The sequence below is a fragment of the Myodes glareolus genome, chromosome 4 (genome assembly GCF_982192425.1).
Source record: "Myodes glareolus chromosome 4, mMyoGla1.1, whole genome shotgun sequence".
Taxonomy (NCBI): Eukaryota; Metazoa; Chordata; class Mammalia; order Rodentia; family Cricetidae; genus Myodes; species Myodes glareolus.
Window position 1 is genome coordinate 110,563,536 of NC_142029.1, and position 21,633 is coordinate 110,585,168.

Consider the following 21,633-nt stretch of genomic DNA (forward strand, 5'->3'; position numbering starts at 1 on the left):
ACCAACTGAAAACGTCATCCAGAGTCCTCGACATTTAAAAAAAATATATTATTATTTTATGTGTATAGGTGTGTCGACTGTACCACATGCATGCCTGGTGCACAAGGAGGCCAGACAAAGGCATCAGATCCAGTGGAACTGGAGTTTCAGACAGCTGTGATCTGGGAATCAAACCTGTCTTCAGGAAGAACAGTTTAAGAACAGTTCTTAAACTCCGAACTGTCTCTCTGGCCCCAGCATTGGCCTTGACAGGAAGGTGCTCACACAAATCAGCTAAGTCCTTATTTTCAGAACTATTTATTTTCATTCATTTTTTAAAACAATTTTCCACAGTCTCTGAAACAACTTATTATTTAACATTACATTGGTCATTCTCTATAATTTAATTTTTTTTTTAGAAAAAAACAAAAGAAGACAAAACTTGAGACCCTAGAATTTAAAGAGGGAGTGACTTTGAGTGTGCGCAGGAAAGCCCCTTTCCAAAGAGGGCAGCCGGAAAATGGCTCCATGAGATTCTCCCAGGACCATGTGATTTGCAGATACTTTGCACATGGACGGCTTCTTGGGATCCACTTCCATCTCTCTCTGGTCATAAGGCTTAAGCCCCGACTCCCAGCCAGGGGTGTCGGACACCACAAGCTCCCACTGCGGAGAACCGCGGACTTCTGAGAGGCACGTTTCCTCGGGTCTTCTGTTCCCCAGTGGACCGCGTGGAAACTGCCCTGGTTCAGTGCCTGCTTCCTCAGCCTGCTGCTAGGAAACGGGGCACAGGTGTGGGTGTCTGGACATGTGTACAGGAAGTGGCAGGGGTGAGTGCCTCTGAGTCAGGTGCACACCGACTGCTCCCACGGCCGCTGCCTGAGCCCCCTCCACAGCCCAGTCCTCTAGCTCTGAGGAGAGGTATCTCAATGGCTTCGCGGGTAACTCCCATTGTACAGGACTATCCTCCATCTTTAGGAGATTTCCCTCAGAGGAGGGGGCAGGAAGTATCTTGGAACCCTCTCTTGAGTATCAAACCACCCCTCCCAATCAGTTGTATGCAGTTCTGTGGGAAGAGGCAAGAGCATACAGGTAGGGAAGCAATCATGGGAAGTCATCATTGCCCCCGTGCAGACTGATGTTCTAAAGCCGCCTCTGCCCATATCCCCTCACCCCCTGCTCTGTAAGACACCAAACACGTTCATTGGTTCCTGGGTGAACTTTGGTGACCCTCTACCTTGGCTGTTGGGACTTGAAGAGGAGAGGAAGTCAATGTTTATATCTCCCCAAGGAAAGAACTTTTAGCAACAATTCCTTACCCACCACATGGGAAGTTGAACAGATGTGGGCATTGGGGACTCGAAAGGAGGGAGAATAAAAGGAAAGTTATAGTACACTTTATCTTTGTATGCATGACTGCGGCCAAGGGCCTGCATATCATCGCGGAGCGGGAGCTTTAATCTGCTGCTGTGGCTACTGAAGCGAGAAGGGAGCCTTGCCTGCTGCTATAGCCTGGTGAATGGAAGCTCAGAAGGGGGCGCTGCCTGCTGCTGTAGTCTGGTGAATGGAGGCTCAGAAGGGGGCGTTACCTGCTACTATAGCCTGGTGAATGGAGGCTCAGAAGGGGGCGTTGCCTGCTGCTATAGCCTGGTGAATGGAGGCTGGGAAGAGACCCGAGGCCAACCAACCAACCCACAGCTCAGCTGGAGCCCTGATAACCCAGATCAGTGATAAAAAATTTAATTTATTTTCTAAATTTTATTTATGTATATGTGTACACCATGTGCATGCATGGAGACCAGAAGAGAGCATCAGATCCCCTGGAACTGGAGTTACAGAAGGTTATGAGCCACCGCGTGTGCACTCGGAACTGAATCTGGGTCCTCTGCAAGATCAGCAAGGGCGCTTAGTGCTGAACCTTCTCTCTGGCTCCATCCCAGGGCATCTTAGACCGCTGCTACTCAATACAGCACTTTCCCACAGAGCTTTTCAGAAGCTTCAGGGATTCTCACACTTTTCTTAACCGCTCCGAGACATCTAGCCTAATGCTGGCTTCTCCTCTTGCGCTGTGAGGTAGGTGAGACCACATCTTCAGCCCCGGATCTGACTGGAGGCCGAGTGTTGATGACCGGATAGGATGAAACTGAACGAAGCCTGACCTTACAGTTGTTTTCTGTTGTACCGCCGCCCATCCAGCTGCCTTGGTCAACACAAGTCGCGTGTTCCTCACACTAAACTCAAGGTTAGGCCACCTGATTAATTTTGTGTGGGGGGGATGGGAACGCCATCTTCTGCTTCCCCGGTGTACTCAGTTGGGCTCCCTGAGGTGCAGCGGCTCCCTGAGGTGCAGCACTCGATCTCATGAGACCGACTCAGAGCCTCAGGCTTGCTCACACTGTCTGCACAGTCGTGTGTATGCAACGGAAGACAGGGAGACGGAGGCTGCAGCAGTTAGTAGGCAGACACAGAGAGCATGTCCCAACGCTGGCTGCACGTGCCTCTCTGCAGACACTCTGGCCCTGGAGACAGGGACTCCTTCATCAGGCCGGCGTGGGATGAGAGCCAGTACTGTAAGCAGCTTCTGGTGCCTGCCGGTGTCATTGGTTAAGGATCAGCACAGCCCTGAAGCTGCAATCAAGAAAAGTTCCCGGCTGAAAGCCTCAGTTGATCAAGTCCTAGAGCGGGCTTCCCATGGTGAGCTGCCGCCTCAGGCTCCCCCCCCCCAGCAGCTTTCCGATCTTGCAGCTGTCCCGTCAGGAAAGTTGACGAGAGGCTGCAGCGAGGATTGCCTCAGTCTGTTCCTCCAAGTGCAAAATACTGTTTTTCTCTTGAGGTAGCAGTGTAATTGGGCACAGTCTTGGCTAACACTCAACATCTTTCATTTCGAGCTCCTCAGTGGTGCTTTCTGCGAAGGAAAAGACAAGTCAAAAGGCTGGGGAGATGGTTCAGCTTGTTAAATGCGCAATCGTAAGAACCTGAAGCCAGAGCCCCAGAACCCATGCACAAAGCCCCAATCTGTAATCCCAGTGTCGGGGCACTGGCATTTATTGGGCAGCCAGTGATCTCCAAGTCAGAGAAACTGCCTCAGAAATAAGGGGTGGAGTGTGCTTGAGGAAGACACCCAGTGTTGACCACACACACACACACACACAGACACACGCACACACACACACCCCAAGATGTTGAAAGCCTACCACACAGTGGTTTCTTGCAGTGAATGAGGTAACAGGTGCCACCTCTGGCCTCAGACACATGAAGAGATCATCACAAGGCCCAGAGCATCACCTCTGAGCTTGTGTCTCCTCTTCCTTTGGAATTTATGCGCACACTGGTTGCAGACCCACATGAAGCTGATCAGCACCACAGCCACAGCGGCCAGCAGAGCAAAGAAGACAGCGACAAAGTGGAGGTCTTCATAGCGGATCTCTGTGGGAGAGGAGGGAAGGTAAGGTCTCTCTCTACTACAAAGTCGCCCGCCTGTGCCTATAGTTGAGGGAGCCCTGGGCTCTCTTACCAGACACATGCAGCATGATCGTGCCAAACTGTCTGCTCCCCAGGTGCTCCGTGACAGTGATGATATAGTAGCCAGAGTCCCTCACGCCCACACCAAAAAGTTGGATGGAACCATTGTCGAAGGTGCAGACTCTGTCTGAGTGGCTTTGGGAGACATTGGCTGGGGTCCCTGGCTTCCACTCCACGATCTTCTGCTCACCCCAGTTTGATGTGTACTTCCACTCGATCGTGGGCACTCCATGGCAGGAGTACTCCACTGACAGCAGGATGTCTTCCTGGACCGTGGCATTGATGGCTGACCGGGGGATGTACAGTGACACCCCATGACCTGTGGGCACACATTTGAATCTACACTTGAATCAACTCATCAGTGTCTTGGTGAGCACCTATTGCGTGCCAGCTGAAAAGGCACAGAGCCAATCCCCGCCCCGCCTCCCGCCCCTTCCCCCCGTTCTGTTATTATATTCAGCAAGGGCTGGAATACTAGGGACCAGTGATCAGGGCAACCTGTTTATTGTCAATGGCCAGTGCTCTGGTGAGAATGAGCAAGGCTAACATTAAGCAGTGGAGGGGGATACGAAACGGCTTGGGAAGACCTGCCAATCTGAGAATGCCATTTGAGCTCAGAGCCAGCGGACAAGCGAGAGGAGGAAGCCCTGGGAGGGAAGATGTGGGGTAGACATCTTTGGCCGACGCAAACAGAGGTCTGAAGCCTGTGTCCTGAGGGTGATCAGGGTGTGTTTGAAGGCGGCCAGATCACTGGAAGGCAAGGAGCACTGAGCAGAGCTTAGGATACAAAGCTAGAGACCTGGACAGGAGTCTAGGCATGTCAGGAGCTCAGACTTCATGGGAACAGCAGGGTGCCTTATACTAAATTTATGATGATGTTAATATTGGCCATGGAGACCAGCTTGGGACCTGGGGGTAAGTGTGGGAAAAAGAGAGGCCACCAGGTGTTTATTACAGGAGAGAAACAGGAAGTTAGATTCTTTCCAGGGTGGGCCTGGAAAGATGACTCAGCGGTTAAGGGTGCTCTCCCAACACCCACAGGGCAGCTAACAACTGTCTGTAACTCGAAGATCTGACACACTTACACAGACTTATCTGCAGGCAAAATACCAATGCATATAAAATAAAAGTAAATAAACAACAGCAACAACAAAATAAAGGGCAGGGTGATTTAGGACCTGCAATAGGAAGCACATGAGACCGAGCATGATGATCAGCTGGGTATGGGTGAAGGGCAGCGGCATCAGCAGAGATTTCTGCTGGCTGTGTGAGGGAACAGCACGGCCTACACTGAGTACCTAGGTCCTGTGTGGCACAGCGCACACCAGGCAGCAGGCCCATGCTATTGAAGCCTCCCGTATTCATCCAGCTAATCAGCGGTTAAACCTCAGGCTCATCACGATTGAAAAGCCTGGCTGGACTCACTCTGCAGGGCTGAGGTTTACACATGGGCGGCTGACTTCAACTAGAAGGCCAGTGACAGGCAGCGAAGCGAACAGAGTGTGGGCGGCGCCTCTCACACACAGGAAGGCTAGAGATAGGAGAGCGAATGGCGCACTGCCTAGTTTTGTGTCAACTTGACACAAGCTGGAGTCATTTAGGAAGTGTGAACCTCAACTGAGAAAACACCCCACCAGATCAGATGGTGGGCAAGCCTTGGGTGATGTAGTGCATGTTCTTGGGTGATGATCGGCGAGAGAAGACCCAGCACACTGTGGCTGGTGTCACCTCTGGAATGGCCCTGGACTGTAGACGGAAGCAGACTGAGCCAACCGTGAGTCAGGAAGTTGGTAAGCAGTGTTCCTCCCTGGCCCCTGCTTCAGTTCCTGCCTCCAGGTTCCTGCTTTGAATTCCTGCCCCAACTTCCATCAAAGGTAGGCTGAGATGCGGAAGAGGAGGTGACACACCCTTCCTCCCTATGCTGCTTGTGGCTGTGGTGATTTATCACTCAGTTCCCACCTTTTCCTGCTTAGCTTTCTCAGCCTCTGGTGCCCAGCTGCACCGGATCCACGCTGTCGCCTGTAAGCAACCCCGCATGTAATGTGTCCGGATACTTTCTAGTGTCTTCTGCCATTGATAATAGTACCCCACTTGTACCCATTTCCTAAGGCCTGGCTGGGAAACCAAAGCAATGCAATGGATTTCATGCTTTAAAAAAAAAAATGGTAGTAGGGCGGGTGAGATGGCTCAGTGGGCTAAGAGACTTGTCACCAAGGCTGATGGTCTGAGCTCAGTCCCTGAGACCCGTATGGTGGGAGGGAACTCATTCCTTCAAGTGGTCCATTGAGCTCCACTCATTCCCATGGAAGGTGTGTGCAAGCATGCATTCCTTTTCCACACAAAATTAATAAATAAACTTAGGAAAAATTTTAAAGTGGTGATAATTTTAAGTGATTTCATGTGATCTAGAGAGATTCTGCCAAGAAGCAGGAAGACATTTACTTCCTCCTTCTAGGCAACAGTAGGGAATAGATATTTGGTTTGTCTCCACTTCCTGTCGCTCTGCTTCTAAAACCCTGGACTCTTCAGAGTGCCCCGAGTGCCGGTGAGACTCTGGGTGGGACTGGTGGCTGGCGACCTTCAGAGTTTCAGGACTGGTGGACCTGAAACCACCAGTCCACACCAGGAGGACAAGGAGTGATTGGAATAGTGGAACTTTAAGGCCTCTCCCAGCCTCCGGGGAGGGGAGGTGGTGGCTGCTCCCCAGTGGTCTGCGCACAGTCACTCACGGAGAAGCATTGGGAAGACCCGAAAGGACTGTGCTCGCAGAGACCTGGACTGTCAAACACCCAGAAGCCCACAGGGCAACTCACCCAGAGAGGGTAAAACGCTATGACTTCAAAGCTCAGACACAACTAGGCTTAACTAGAAAGCCAGTGGCTAGCAGTAGTGAGGGCAGAATGTGACAGGCCACCTCCCACACACAGCAGGACCAGAGAAGCCCTCCCACGGCCCTTTTTCCCGAGTCTGTCTCCCTCCCGTGTCCATCTGCAGGCTGTGCAAGATCCTCATGAATGGGTAAGTGTGTTTCATGAGCTGTTCTAGCAAATCAGTGGAGTACAAAGAGTGGGGCGTGGCGACTTGTGACGTGTGGCCAGACTGTCAAAAGCATGGGGACAACCTGAGACTTCTTAAAAAAAGAGCTATTTATTTTTCTTTTGTGTGTATACATTGCCTACATATATGTATATGTACCATGTACCTGTTTGATGCCTGCAGAGGCCTCAAGAGCATGTCAGAACCCTTAGAACTGGAGTTAGCCATGTGAGCTGCTCCATGCTTGCTGACAATGGAACCCCTGTCCTCTGCAAAAGCAGCAAAGTGTTCTTGACAGATGCACCACCTCTACTGCCCCAACCTGGGCCTTTTGACTGGCATCTGAAGACCAGGGCAGGCAGCCTTGGGGACTGAGCCATAAGGAAGTACATTACAGACACTCTGAAACTGTACCTCAGAGCAGGGGTTCTCAGACACCATCATCCACCCCTGAGATTTAGATTTTCTTAGTACATGTTAATTTATTTATGGGCGGGGCTGTGTGTATGTGCAGTGTGTGCCTTGGTGCAGGCATGGAGGGTGGAGGGAGTCAGTTCTCTGCAGTGGGTCCTGAGGAGGAAGCAGATTGTCAGTGTTGGTGGCTAGCACCTCTCCCCACTGAGCCGTCTCTCCAGCCCTGTGAATAATACTATTGCTAATGTACAGTGCATCTTCAAAGTTCCTTACTTGTTCACAGAACAACCCCTTGTGTTCTGAATCCACTCACTGCTCCGGGTTCTAACGCTGTGTTTGTCCTCTTTAATCCAGCGGAGCTTCCACACCTTAGAGGTGGCGTGAGACTTTCATGACAATATTTTAAAACAACTTACTCTAGATTTGTTTGGAAACAAGGTAAGACCAACATAAAAATGAGGTCTTCATGTTGCATCAGTCCAGAAAACAAATAATCGAAGTTTGTCCCATGACTGGGGGAGCCAAGTTGGATAAAGCACCTGGGTTGTGATTGGCATGACCCTCCTTTTCTCTAAAGAACATACGACTACCTTGTTAGACAGCGTTGGCGCATTTGGAGGTTTTGGCATCCGTAGGTGTGCCTCACCTCTGTTAGTTATTTCAGAGGTGACTACAGTTGTAAAACATGACTTTTTTTGTTTTTTTTGAAACAGGGTTTCTCTATATAAAAGCCCTGACTATCCTTGAACTCGATTTGTAGACCAGGCTGGCCTCAACTCCCAGAGATCTGCCTGCCTCTGCCTCCTGAGTGCTGGGATTAAAGGCATGTGCCATCACTGCCCAGTGATTTTTTTAAAATTTTACCATTCTTCTAAATTTATTGGATGGTTCTAATCTGTTAAAAATAATAATAACAAGGGCTGGAGAGATGGTTTAGTGGCTAAGAGCACTGGTTGCTCTTTCAAAGAACCTGGGTTCAATTCCCAGCACCCACATGGCAGCTAACAACTGTCTGAAACTCCAAAATCTGGCACCCTCACACAAATATACATCTAGGCAAAATACCAATGCACATAGAATACAAATAAACTATAAAAGAAAAATGTTTAAAAATAGTAATAAAAGTCATTTCTCAAGAAAGACCTGTCTCACACAAGACAGAAAGGTCTGACCTCATGCATGCAATGTGGTGTGCACGCACCCCCCACCCCAGTATAAAAAACAAGCTCTTTGTTTCTCAGGATGAGCACAGTGGCCTATAATTCCAGAGTTTCAGAAACTGTGGCAAAAGCGTGGGAAATTTCAGGCCCTCCATCATGAGTCTGAAGCTGATTCGAGCCACATAGTAAGACCCTGTCTCATGTTCAGGAGGGTAGGGTGTTCTTCCTAGTGCTCCTGTAGACTTGTGGGTTGTTTTTTTTCAGATCTACTCTGTCATACTCTGTTAGTATGTAATATGTCCTACAAGGGAGTTTACATTTGGCCAATGGGAGCTTCTTCAGGCCTGTCAAATGTCCTCTGAGATGTCCTTGCTGATCTTTTGGCACTTTCTTGAACTGATTACATTTTAACAAGGACCCTCAGGGTCCAGAGCCAAAGAATGATAAACACGAAGATTCTGGTGCCAAGACAGACTAATGAGGAGATCTCTGAGGGTCAGTGGTGAGATCTCTGAAATATAGTGTTAAGGAGACCACTTCGGGCCAGTGGTCTTCTTGAATCCCATGCTCCACCGTTTCTGGTGGCCACATGGGCATCTTTGAGACAGAGGTCTGGACTAGCGCTATGCACAGGTGGATTCAGCCTCTCTAGGTAGAAAGACTTCCTGGCCAACATTCCCTCCAGATGAGAATTCAAAGAGCTCAACTTGCAGCCTCCGCCAGGACTTTCCCTCAAAGGACAGTGTGCTCGGCTCAGGCCGCCATTTCTAGTCTCAGGCTCCCTAAAGAAGCTGCCCTTCACCCCTGCCTGGAATAGTAATGAGATCACAGGAGCTGTCCAGGGTTGGACTGCTGACCGTTCCTACGAGCACCCTCACCAGGTCAGTGTGGTACCGTTAATTATCCTTCAACAGAGAATGTGGGCCGAGTGCAAGACTCCTGGAATAAAGAAGAAAGCAGGTCAAATTCCAGGTCAGCCTCAGAGGGTCAGACTCCTGTGTGCCTTCATCCTGTGCCTCCTGTAACCAGCACAGTGTGGGTGCAGGGCGGCTGGACAGTCCATGTCTTCAGTCACCGAATACCCTAGTAACAGTGAGAGGTGTCGGTTTTTCCTCCCAGGAAAGCTGCTGCTTTGTGGCTGGAAAGATTAGGCTCATTTACCAGCCAGCGTCAGGGAGGGCAGGGCCTGGTATTAAGGATTTATTCTTCTTTTTCTCTTTTTGCCTCTGTGTGTGTGTGTGTGTGTGTGTGTGTGTGTGTGTGTGTAGGTCAGAGGATGTAGATTCTGGGGATCAAATTCAGGTCCTCCAGTGTGCACAAGTCCTTTTACCTGCTGAGTTGTCTCATCAGTCCAGAATCTAGGCTTTCTGTATTTGGTGTCCTTTACAAGCTGTCTGTTACTCTGTGTGTGTGTGTATGTATGCATATATGTGTGTATGCATGTATGTGTATGTATGTGTGTATGCATGTATGTGTGTGTATGTGTGTATGTATATATATGCATCTATTTATTTACCTATCTACCTACCATCTATCTATGTATCTACCTATTTATCCATGTACCTACTTATCTATATATTATATATCGATCTACCTAGAATCTATGTGTGTATGCATGTATGTATATAGCTATCTATAGTCTATCACTGATTATGATTTTAAGCTTATTACTCATTTATCAACTATTATTATTTATGTTCTATCTATTATGATCATTTATATATCATCTCTCTAATCCTATCAGCCATCTACTTACAATCATCAATCCATCTGTAACCTGTCATTTGTCTATCATCCATACGTCTATCAATTTATCACCTATCATCTGTCAATTTATCCTCGATCTACCATGTATTTGTTTATCTATCCATCTATCCTCTATATCCAATTTTAATTTATCCATCATCTATCCATCTATATCATCTCTCAATTTACTTATCATCTATCTACCTATCATCTATCAATCTATCTATCATCTATCAATCAATCTAGCTATCTAGCCACTTGTTTTGTGAGGTGGAGGTGGCCCTGGCTGTCCTGGAATTTGCTTTATACACCTGACCTTAAACTTGCAGTGATCCCTTTTCCTCTCAGTGCTGAGGTTACAGGTTTGAAGACCTGTGCCAAATTTTACATTAAGTCACTTTTAATTATTTATTTTAGGTTGTTTGTTTGGTTGGTTTTGCTTTTTCAAGACAGGGTTTCTTTGTGTAACAACCCTGGCTGTTCTGGAACCCACTCTGTGACCTGGAACTCATAGTGATCCATCTGCCCCTGTCTCCTGCGTGTTGGGATTAAAGGCATGTGCCACCACCGCCCAGCACTGTTTGTTTTTTGAGGCAAGGTTTCACGTGGTCCAGGCTGGCCTTAGATTTTTTGATCCTTCTGTCTGGGAGTTATCGATGAGTGCTGCTACACCCTGCTTTTTCTTTTCTTTTCCACTTGATCTTAGCCAAAAGGCTGAGAAACATTTTTTTTTTCCCATTTAACATGAGAACCAACAGCACAGCCACACAGCCAGTCTCTGGTTAAGGTGGGGTTTTACTGCAGCTTTGCCTGGCTCATGGCTATCTTATCCACCATCTCTTTATCTTCCTTTCCTGTGCCTCTGACCTCAGACGTGAGTGGTGATTATTGCAATATTTGAGAGCTATCTGGTGACAAACTCGCGCCCTAACCTCCGCGGCGTTGTGTGTTTGGTAGGGTTACTTGCAGGCTAGAGAGTTGGGAGACCACTAGCCCCTTCCGTAGCCTTAGGGATCATCATTTTGAGCATTTTAGCATTTTAGCACCCAGCACGGGGTCTGGCCCCGTCCTGGAGCTCACGCACTCTGAAGACCAGTAAATGCAGGTCCTGCTGGTCAAATTGTTACCCATTTAGGGAGGCCAGGAAGAGAGTGTGAGTTGAGTTGGCAAGAGGACCCCTTTCTCATCTCCAGGCCTGCCAACAGACAAACGTCTAGGGGGAGAAATGACAGAGGCTTAAGCAGCAGCTAAATTCTAATGTTCTGGCCAGACAAAGCTAGAATTTGGAAGACACCTTTGTGTGAAGGCAACCAAATACTGCCTGGTCATTTTAGCTGCCAAGAATTATGTTAATGGCTGACATGTTCACCTACTTTACGGGTCCTCTTGGTAGTTAGTGTCTGGTTACACAGAAACCAAAGTTCAGCTCACCCTGCAGGAGTCCCTACTAACTCACTGACCTCGAGAAGTTACCCCAAAACACTATGGGCAGAGATAGGCTCAGGCTCAGGCTGTCAGGCTGCCCCCTTCACCACGATTCAGAATTCATACCCCCCCCCCCAAAAAAAAATTCACTCTGGAAGAGTGAACCATTATAGCCTATGAATGGCATCCCAGTGCACCAGACCCAGATCATAGTTCAAGGAAAACGAGGGCTGGAAGTTCAGTGACTCCGCCATTATCAGATTGGCAGAGATAAAGACCTTTGATAACATTATGTTGTTAGGGGTGTGTATAGAAGTTCTACCCAAGCATTGCTGTTGATTGTAAGTGGGTGGAAGCCGGACTGGAAAACCCTTCCAGTCACTGGGCTCCTCTCAGGGCACCTTTCACTGCTACACTTCTCACAGCCTGTGTGTCCTTACTTGTGTGGCTACTAAACACCTCTCCCCTTTAGATTGTAACTTAGCTTGCTTGGTCTATGTTGCACCCCAAGAATCCTGCAGGGCACCTGGAACATGAATGGGAATTCCTGAGTCTTCCCTTAATGGGTTATGCAGCTGGCCTGCAGGTATGGGGCGCAGAATGCAGAACTAGGTCAAACTGGAACAAGGTTGGAGCTCAGGCCCCGTGTCTAGCTCTGGTGGGAACCCCAGGACCCAGTTTACCTCCCCTAGAGTGTCTAAAATCAGCAATGACTCCTGTGTTTAACATGTGCATGTAGGCATGCATGCCCCTGCTTCCAAGGATCCCACAGAGCCCAGAACCTTACAGGGTTCTTACAGTTCTTGCAGATGGCAGTCATACATGGAGACAAACCCAAGAAATCCTATTAGCGAATCAAGGCCTTCAAAGAGAGGAGTCGTCAGGGGTGGGTTTCAATACAGCCTACTCTTTACTGTTGTGACTCTGGCCTCATGGCTCACCGATGAGCTAGGCCTTTGTTCCTCTTCTGTAATGATAGCTATGTAGTAGCTATGGCTACTACATAGGTCTGGAGTCTTAGAAGGAATCAAAGCAAAGTTGCAAATGCCAAACCTGGCCCAGGACTCCAGCCTTCCAGTAAGTACAGAGTAAACTGGTAGGCATGGGAGCAGGCAGTCCTGCCTAGGACGCCAGCAGGAAGACACTTGCTGTGCCCCTCACACGGCTGCGGACATACCAGGAAATCCACCCCCCTTTTGAGATAAAGTCTCCTTATGCTGCTCCCGCTGATCTGGAACTCACAGATTCCCCCTGCCTCTATTGAGATTAAAGGCACACCACCACGCCCAGCAAAACCCCCACAATTTTTAAAATAAAGAAAAGAGACAAACTTCTGCCCCTGACCCTGATGAGGACACTCTGTGTCCTCCCCTGCCAGGGACACGACAGGGAGGGAAGCAAGGGAAGAGGACAAAGGGGGCGTGGCAGCAGCCGAGGAAGACAGGAATTGCAGACAGCGCAGAAGACCCCAGAGTGGGATCTAGCTTGACATGACTGCAACCATCTTGGTTACAACCCCATCCTGCCCATCAGCTCACAATGGCATGTTTGAAGCCTTACAGAACAAACACAGAACAAACAAAGCTATTAAGACAGTAAGCTAAGCATGCAGCTCTGGGCTCTGACACCCAGATAATTCTTGACTGACATCTCCGTTTCATAGTTTGCTTTTCTTCTTTTGTGAGAAAGCCCATGCTTTTTTGAGGCAGGATCTCATGCAACCCAGGTCATCCTTGGAATCACTATATAGGTGAAAATGGTCCTAAACTCCATTTCCTCCTGCCTCTACCTCTTTACTGCGGGGATTATAGTCAGATACCACCATGTTCTCTTCCTACTGTGTTGGAAGTTGAACCCAGGGCTTTGTATACGCTGGGCAGGCACCCTACCAACTCCACATCATCAGCTTGTCTTTGTCTAGCTTAGCATGTAAACCCCTACCTCCCACTTCTGGGCTCCATTGTGTTGTAGGAACCTACACTCCCTGAGACTCAGGAAGTTGTGTTCTTGGCTTTTAGCTTGATATGTTGCTCCTTTGGCAGCTGGTTCTTGCACACTGCATTTTGATGAAGTATCTGGTTGTTTTGGCTGCATGTACTCTAGAGGTGTGAGTTTACACAAACCCCTACCTCTCTCATTGCTTCCCCTTCTAGGGATCTTTCTGGGTTGGCAATCAATACGTCAAAGGAAACCACCTGCGGGGAAGAGAAGTGACCCACCAGCAAAAATTAACTTCAGGGGCACAGGGCTCCTTTGTCTTTTGTCCAGGTCTTCTCTGATTCCATCCACAACACTCACATGGGTTAAGCTCATCCTCTGGTGGGTTAAGAAAATATGTTCCCAGACTCCACCGGAACTAGTTTGCCGATGTGGGACAGAAAGTGACCGTAGACCTGACCAGGCCAGGTGGGAGTCACAGGCTGCACTGAAGACGCTTTTCCAGACTTGTGCCCTACTTGGGGCTCCACCTTCTTATCTGCCTGTTAGTTTAAATGGTGTCCCCCATAGACGACAGCATTCTCCTATCCTGCCTTCTACGGTGATCTTTAGAGACTGTGTCTTTACAGAGGCCACTAAGTTAAAACGGGGTCCTCTGGGTGAGCTCAGCTAGCCTACATGCAATTGACATGGTGCCTTTTTAAAAGGGACTTGGACCCAGAGAGGCAGCATCATGGGCTGGAAGGTGAAGGCGGAGATGTGGTGGGATGTGCACAAGCCAAGGAACACCAGAGATTGCCAGCAGCCAGAAGCAGCCGGGAGAGGCCCGGAGCAGAATTCTTCATAGCCCGCCTGCGCTTCAGCTCTGAGTGCCATCCAGAGGTGCAGCTGTGGGAAAGCAGTGCCTCTGCGACTTTTGTCTCCAGGAGTCGGGGTCATGGGGTATTTAGTTTGCAAAGTGCAAAGGCCTTGACTCTGGAAGGCCTCAACGCGGGTTCCAACTTCCTTTTCCGCCTACATCTCCCATGATTCCACTTCACCCCCAACTCTAGTCTCCCCAAACTATGAGCCACTCCCCAGTGGCCTTAACCTTAGTTCAGCTCACCCCCTCCCCGGTCTCAGGGTCATCCTCTCTCTTCAAAGACTGTCTTAATATCATGTGCTGCCTGCCAGACCTGTTCGCAGGGCTGCTGAGCTGAGCTGAACTTTAGCCCTGTTGTATTAAGAGCGGTGTCTGGCAAATCAAGCCACGCCTGCTGCAGCCTTTTCCAGGTACAGGTGTGAGGAGCTGACCTTTCCCCTGCCACCTAGGAATGAAAGCAAGCCAGCCACACACACACCAGGGACTTCCCAGCAGACCCGAAGCTGTAGTTCTGCCAGCTTGCTTTGTCCAATGAGAAAAAGAAGCCTCCCTGGTTTCAGGCCCCGGCACTCTATCTGTGACTTTCAATGACTCCCCTAATATTCCTTATACCCTGAAGGATATGTTCTCTCAATACCTTCATCTCAAGCCTCTAGTCTGTGTCTAACTCACCTAACACGAAGGAAAAAAGTTTTAGCTCAAAAATATCTCTGAACTCTCATCATAAAAAATGTCAAAGGGCTGGATGATGGGGAAAGGCAAGGGGAAGATGGGGATTCTGTTTTAGGCCTTGGCTTGAGCCTAGGGCAGGGATCTTATTAATATAAGGTTTCCGCAGAGGGGGGCAGATAAGCAGAGCTCCATGTTAGGCTCCCTTCCGTGCTTGGTGTCCTGGGCGTTATCTCCCTCCTTCTCCAGCACTAGAGTTTTTTCCAACAACTGTCCACCTGAGATCCATGGCCTTCCCAAGCTCCACTTCTTACATGGCAGGGCGTTGAGCAGAAGAGGAAGTGGATGTGGACTCAGTGAAAATTGGGCTGGTGGCAGGTCTCAAGCTCCTGGACTTGGCTCCCCCAGGGAGGCAGCATCAAGAAAGGAATGTATGAGCATTGCTGCTCAGTCACAGCAGCTGTTCTGACAGAAGGGCTATCAGCAAGTGACATTTCCCCATGATGGATTTACTGAGCCGGGAAAGTACCAAAAAGCCCTGTAGGTCACAGGAGACTGACACACAGGACCATAAAGTTCAGTGTAGCTAAAGAATGATGCCCTCTTCACTGACCTAGGGACAGGAGTCTCCCCATCAGTCCTGCAGATCAAGCTTTCTCTCTTCATTTACTCATTTAGCCTTCAAGACGTCCTCTTTAAGACAGATCTCCCTACTCCAAGCTGAGCCCCAACCTCAGTGCCCAGTGCTAGTGACCTAATTCACCCTCTTGGGATTAGACTTTCCCAGGAGATCCCTCAGAACCTGTAGCCCCTGATGGCCAGTCACCATAAGTGTTCAGCAATGTCTAAGAGCCAAGTAGCCTTGTTCCCTTCCCTAAGCCCTGTAGGAAAGTCTTTGTAAGTCTGTATGGATGAACCACATAGGAAGCAAGACTCTAAGAATGACGGCGGATGTTTTCAGACACGAAGGGAGGAAACACAGGGACACTTCTAAGCCAGTTCCTCCCCTAGGACCAGACTAATAGACATTGTCTATGAGAGACATGATTTGCCTGACCACACTTTAGCCGGAGAAGCTCAAAGGCGGAGCCACACAGTCTGATCTCTGTCCTCAGCAATGCTGGTTTTATTGATCTGGGGTAGGGGATAGGTTACCTGTCTTTTGAAAAATTACTTATTTGTTTTATTGAATCTTGTGTGTATGAATGTTTTACTTTCATGCATGTATATGCATCTTAAGTGTACATGGTGTCCAGGGAGGTAAGAAGAGGCCATTAGAATTCCTTAAAACTGGAGTTACAGGTGGTTACGAGCCACTGCGTAGGTGCTGGGAACTGAACCTCTGGAAGAGCAGCCAGTGCTCTCAATTACTGAGCCATTCTAGCCCCCCCCCCACCATGTCCTTTGTTTGTTTGTTTGTTTTTGGTTTTTGACACTGGCCTTTCAGAGTAAGTTCTAATGGGCAGCACCGTTTGGAACCCTGTTTTGCCCTGTGAACTCTGACCTTATGAGGCTGGGACTCCACTACGCCTCTGAGGCTTCTCTCTGCCATCTAGGGATTCTCCACAGCAGGGATTCTCTGGGTCAGCACGGGGCAGGCTTGAACTACCCCTATGGTGTTCCTCAGCAGGCAGAGGGCCCGCATGCATTCTCAACAGGCTGGACACGTGGACAAGAAATGTTCTTTCTGATTCATTTTGTCATCGCCCGCGTTCAGAGGGCTGATTGGTATCCAGCAGAGGAGACAATCATTTATGAGAAAGCCACTTTGAAACTCTGAACTTGGTAACCTCCCTCTTCTGATTCCTGTTTTAGCTGTCTATGTAAGCACAGGCGCACACCACATAACTGTGGGCCACACACGTACCTAACCAGATGGTGACGTCAGAGACATCCTGGTTTCTGTGAGCACCCCCTAAGATGTTTTCATTCCACCCAGATCAGCTGATAATGCAAGTCTCAGGATGTAGCCCCATCTTCATGGCATCACTGTGCTCTTCACCCCCAACCCCACTTTCCAGGAGGAAGGCGCAGGCGCAGGACCAGGGCATCTGTGGCTCTTGGCGAGGGAGGACTCTCACCCTGGCCTTCAGGCCGTCACTATCCTTCTCTGTCCTGACATAATAGCGAAGACAGAGTCTCATTTTTTCTAAGTTTGTGACAACACATGTAGTCTGCACCTTCCATTTCTGGTCTCCCAGACTCACTCTGGAATGAGTTAACTCTGAAGTGCTACTTAAATGCTGTCTAAGGAAGATGTGGGTGAGCTGCCAGGGACAGCTCATCCTGAAGCGAGGTTCTTTCTGCCTGTGCATTGGGAACTACAGAAGCTACATATTCCAAAGTGCGTTGATGTGACCGCCCCTGGACAGTGCAGGGAGGACAGGAGCGACGGGATCTGAGCTTAGTGTGGCACACTGTAAGACTAGAGAGTCTCTCTGGTTAGATGCTCTGCCTTCAGGCATGCTAAGGTGACCCCTGATGTTCCTCCAGGTAGCCTGGAAGAACAATGTCCCCTCTTCTCTCATTTGTACCAAGGCAACCTGACAATCTCTTAATCAGTACTGCTTACTTTTCTGTTTGGAAGAACATGTCTACAGCTGCATAGCTCCACGGTCAGCCGAGCTGGACCTAAGACGCCCACATTCTTCCTTTATTCTGTCCTGGCCCCTTATGAGTGCCTCGGTTCACAGACACCCTTACCAAGGCTGTTCACCACACCCCTGCTGCTCTTTTCCTGATATTCCTTTGTTATCATCATTATTATGTTTTTTATTAGTATTGTCAGGTTACGGCTACATCTTTAAGATCTGACTTCTTTTTGTTTTTGATATGGTCTCATGATGTAGTCTTAGTAGACCTCATAATGTAGAGCAGGCTAGCCGTGAACGCCTGCGTGCTGGAATCAATGGTATGTAACACCACATTCAGCTCAATTCATTTTCCCTCTTTGGATTTGCTATAAGCAGCCAGGAAGAACCAAGCCCCTTCTCCGACATTTTGCTTAGAAATCTCCTCAGTTAAATAACCAGCTGCATTGCTGGCAGCTTCTCCCTTCCACAAAGCACTAACACGCAAAGACACTCAGTTTGGACGTCTGCTACTTTACATGGATTCTCTCTCCATTGTCCAGCAACACTCCTCATTTCTCTGTGAGACCGTACCAGAACTTCCCTTCCAACCTATTGTAAGCTCCTCAAGACTTCTCCAGTCTGCACCCGGTAACTGGTTCCACAGCGTTAGATGTCTACGGCAGCAGCTGTCCACTTCTCCATGCAACTTCTCTAGTTCGGGTTGTTGTAAGAGTCTGGACCAAATGATTGACACAAGAGGCGCTTGTTTCCTCCCCCTCAGTTTTGGAGGGTGAGAAGCACAAGATCCAGGGGATTTAACGCAGTCGTATTTTATCTAAAAACTATTTTGCCTTTACTTACTTGGGTGTATGTTATTCATGTGGGTGCAAGTGTGTCATGGCATGTGTGGCCTTCACAGAGAGCAGTTCTCCCTTTTCACCTTGGGGGTCCCAGGGTGAAGCTCAGGTCGCCAAGACTTGTGAAGAGTGTCTTTACCTGCTGAGCATCTCACTGGTTTAGCAACACCTCCTCTTGGCTTACTAACCTGCTCCCTGTGTTCTGGCCAACAGAAGAGTTCTGATCTCTCATTGGTAAGAATGTGAACCTTACCACAGGAGTCCCAACCTCACGGCAAGGGCCCTGCCTCCAAATAACATCACATCAGAGCTTTCGACCAGCGGATTCAGGGGTGTGTTTTTAGTCCATTTACAGAGAAAAATCTCCCGAACACAGGCATTCTGTGTGTCTGGGGCATGTTTTCACACAGGCTTTGTGGATTTGAAGATTCATTCTCTCATTTTTAACAATGTTGTTTCTTCCTTTTTTCTTTTTTTTCATTTTTTTCTTTGTCTTTTTTTTAAAAATATTTTTATGGTTTATTTAATTTTATTTTATGTTCATTGGTGTGAAGGTGTCAGATCCCCTGCAACTGGATCTTCAGACAGTTGTGAGCTGCCATGTGGGTGCTGGGAATTGAATCCGGGTCCTCTGGAAGAGCAGTCAGTACCCTTAACCACTGAGCCATCTCTCCAGCCCCTCATTTTTTTTTTTTTCTTTTCGAGCAGTGTTAGGTGCCAAGCACAGGGCCTTGTTCACATTAGAAAAGAGCTTACCATTGATCTCTGTCCCAGCTCTGCACTGAAGGATGCAGGGAGCCGGTGAGAAGAGGGTAAGGTCATCCCACACCACTAGTGTCGGCTGCAGCTCAGGCCTCCCCCAAAGAAAAGAGTAGGTCCTGGCTAATACTGAACAGACACTAGGGTAGGGACTGATCGGAACGGACAGTGCTGGCCCTCCTGACACTCACAGCTGTGCAGGGAACAGCCACTAGGTGATGTAAGCATTCACCTGGTCTTCTGGCTTGCACGTCCGGAACATCCTGTGTCCCCTCTGTCACGCTGTCATGGTGGCTCCTACCCAGCTGCTAGGTTCAAGTTAAGAGTGAATTCCTTTGCATAGAGAGTTCTGGTTTCCCAAATCTGAGTTCATAGTGTTCCAGGAAGGCAGCACCTACCTCCTCCAAAGGCCACTTCAAAGGCAAAGCTGTTAACCACAATGCTGCCTGTATCTACTGTGCCCTGCTTGCTTCCTGCAGGGAAAAGACAGATCCAGACGCTACCCCCTGAACATCACAGGCATATGCACCGAGAGCAAGAATGGAGCTTGGAAGCATGTGCCTGAGGCTTGGAAAACAACGGGAAAGGTGGTTGTTAAGAGTCCCCTTTACTGGACTTAAAAGCTGCTGTGTTCTGCTCCCTAGCTGCAGGAACAACAGCCTCATCCCATTCTCACTGGCTCTTGCAAATACCAGTGCTGTTCTCCAGGCAAAGAGGAGAGCTTTTTTCACAAAGGGCTCAGTGTGAGCCCCAACTTCACTACACACTAGGTAGGCAGTCCCTTCCTGTGTTCAGTTTCAGCACGTGTAGAACACAGAGAAAAGTGGCTCTGATTTTATAAGTTTTTTTCTGAGGACTAAACCATTAGGAAGCTTGTACGGGATCTGTGAGCAAACGGGCTTGATAAGAGCCAGCTCTCCCTACTAGCTCTCTCAACTCCAGTGGCTCCACTCTGGCCCTCTCTAAACCTCTGTTGACTGATCTGAAAGATGGGAATGGTAATAATTACAGTCTTTGAACAAGAAAGTAAAAATGCAGTGTAATCAATCGGTCGTGTCTATAGATGATGATGGACGCGTGCAAAATTCTGACTCACCGGTGATTCCAGTGATTCTAGCGCTGGCACCATCTCTGGGCTCACGCTCCAGTGAACCTCCGACCCCTTTTCCTGAGCCCCAGGCTCTCTGGAAGTTAAGGGAGGCGCATAGACCCAGGAAACTCATAGAGGGTGTCTAATACCAGGCTCTGGTGGTGAGCGAGCAGGCGACTTGGGGATTTGCAATCTGGTTATTTCCAGGAAGAAAATAGAAATTTCTGACCAGGAGCAAATGAGTTATCTCCAGGCCGGCTTCCTGCTCTGATAACCGCAGCGACAGCGACAGCGGCAGCGGCCCAGGGCACCAAGGGAGCCTTAGCTCGGCCTAGGACTCTGCAGCCGCGCCCCGCCCGCCCGCCGGGAGGCGGCTAAGTAACCCTAGTACGCATCCCCTTGCTCTCCCGGCCATCACCAAAAGAATCGCCCCTTCCAGCGATGTTGTTCCCACTTGCCAAGTCGCTCCCACCTGCGAGGTACTTACTCTGCAGACAGCGGGCGGTGGCCACCCAGAGCGCGAGCAGCCCCAGCGGAATGCCGCGGGTCCTCCTCCCGCACCACGGCGGCCTCATGAACGGACAGCGGGCTGTACCGGCCCCGCATGGGCCTCCAGGAGGCGGCTGGGCCGACTGCTTGTCCTCGGCGCCCTGCAGTGCGCCAGCCTGACCTCCCTAGCCTCAGCTCCGCTGCTCGGCCCGTCCCAGCTCCTGCAGCTGCTCCAGCGCCAGAGGTAGATGACCAGGTTGTACTCTGGTTGAACCAGTTCCCCGGAGAGAGGGAAGAAAGGAGGAAGGGGAAAGGGAGAGAGAAGCGAGAGAAGGAAGGACTATGAATATGGAAAGATCTGGGATAATGGGAAGGCACGCACTCCGAGGCACTAATGGCAAATAATGAGCAACTTCCTGAGAGTCACACCCACTGTATCAATTCAAGGTTCAGTGCAGGAAGGTGGCTGGGAGAGAGCGCTAGTGCCGTCGCCCAAGGACAAAAGAGGCAATCTGAAGACTTCGTGGGCAAGGGGGAGATTTTTAGGAAAATCAAGTGACAGCCTGGGGTGTGAGGAAGGGGTGACAGCTGGGGAAACTCAGGCTGGCTCCGTGTGGAGCATAAGGACAGCAGTGCCAGTCATCCATGCAGCCATCCAGCCGGGAAAAGGTCGGAAAGCTGCTGACTGCGCCGGGTCCAGTACAGGCTGGCATTTTGGTCCCTCACAGGACAGTGGTGGAATGATGCCCAGCACTGAGCTACGCTAGGAAAACAACCACATTGATTTGAAAAGCCCGGAGAGGTGGCCCACACCTGTAACCCCAGCATTCCGGAAGCCGCAGGAGTAACTGGGTACTTTAGGAATCCAGGTCCTGGTGGACCTGGAAACAATGACCACCTGTGATATAGTCTGCCTGGTCCTGGTAAAATGAAGAACGAAGGTGCTGCAGGGCCTCCAAGGGGATGTGCCAGTCTGTGAAGCTACAGGAGACGGGGAGATACTGACACAAGCTAGTTCCGGCTTACTAATCCACTGGTCGGAACTAGATTTCCTCACTTCCCTTGCAATCACGGGACAGCTGGATGAACAAGCATCAGTGATTCTCACAAGGGC

The 21,633-nt window shown here is 49.4% G+C and overlaps 1 protein-coding gene across 1 annotated transcript; it reads right to left on the reverse strand.

The window, feature by feature from the left end:
- Window positions 1-281: 281 nt before the first annotated feature.
- On the reverse strand, window positions 282-20,940 carry Vstm5 (V-set and transmembrane domain containing 5). Its single transcript, XM_048433810.3, has 4 exons — window positions 20,518-20,940; window positions 3,494-3,820; window positions 3,265-3,405; window positions 282-2,884 (listed from the first exon to the last, which is right to left on the reverse strand). The coding sequence occupies exons 1-4, from the start codon at window positions 20,603-20,605 to the stop codon at window positions 2,841-2,843; spliced, it is 600 nt and encodes a 199-aa protein (XP_048289767.1). The 5' UTR covers window positions 20,606-20,940; the 3' UTR covers window positions 282-2,840.
- Between the last annotated feature and the right edge of the window lie 693 nt (window positions 20,941-21,633).

What these genes read in the sequence shown, in the direction of transcription:
- Vstm5 (XM_048433810.3), bottom strand. Translation starts at nt 20,605, where the DNA reads ATGAGGCCGCCGTGGTGCGGGAGGAGGACCCGCGGCATTCCGCTGGGG. An exon ending in CACCGCCCGCTGTCTGCAGA is followed by an intron (nt 3,821 to 20,517) that starts GTAAGTACCTCG and finishes GTGTGCCCACAG; the next exon opens with GTCATGGGGTGTCACTGTAC. An exon ending in GATCATGCTGCATGTGTCTG is followed by an intron (nt 3,406 to 3,493) that starts GTAAGAGAGCCC and finishes CCTCTCCCACAG; the next exon opens with AGATCCGCTATGAAGACCTC.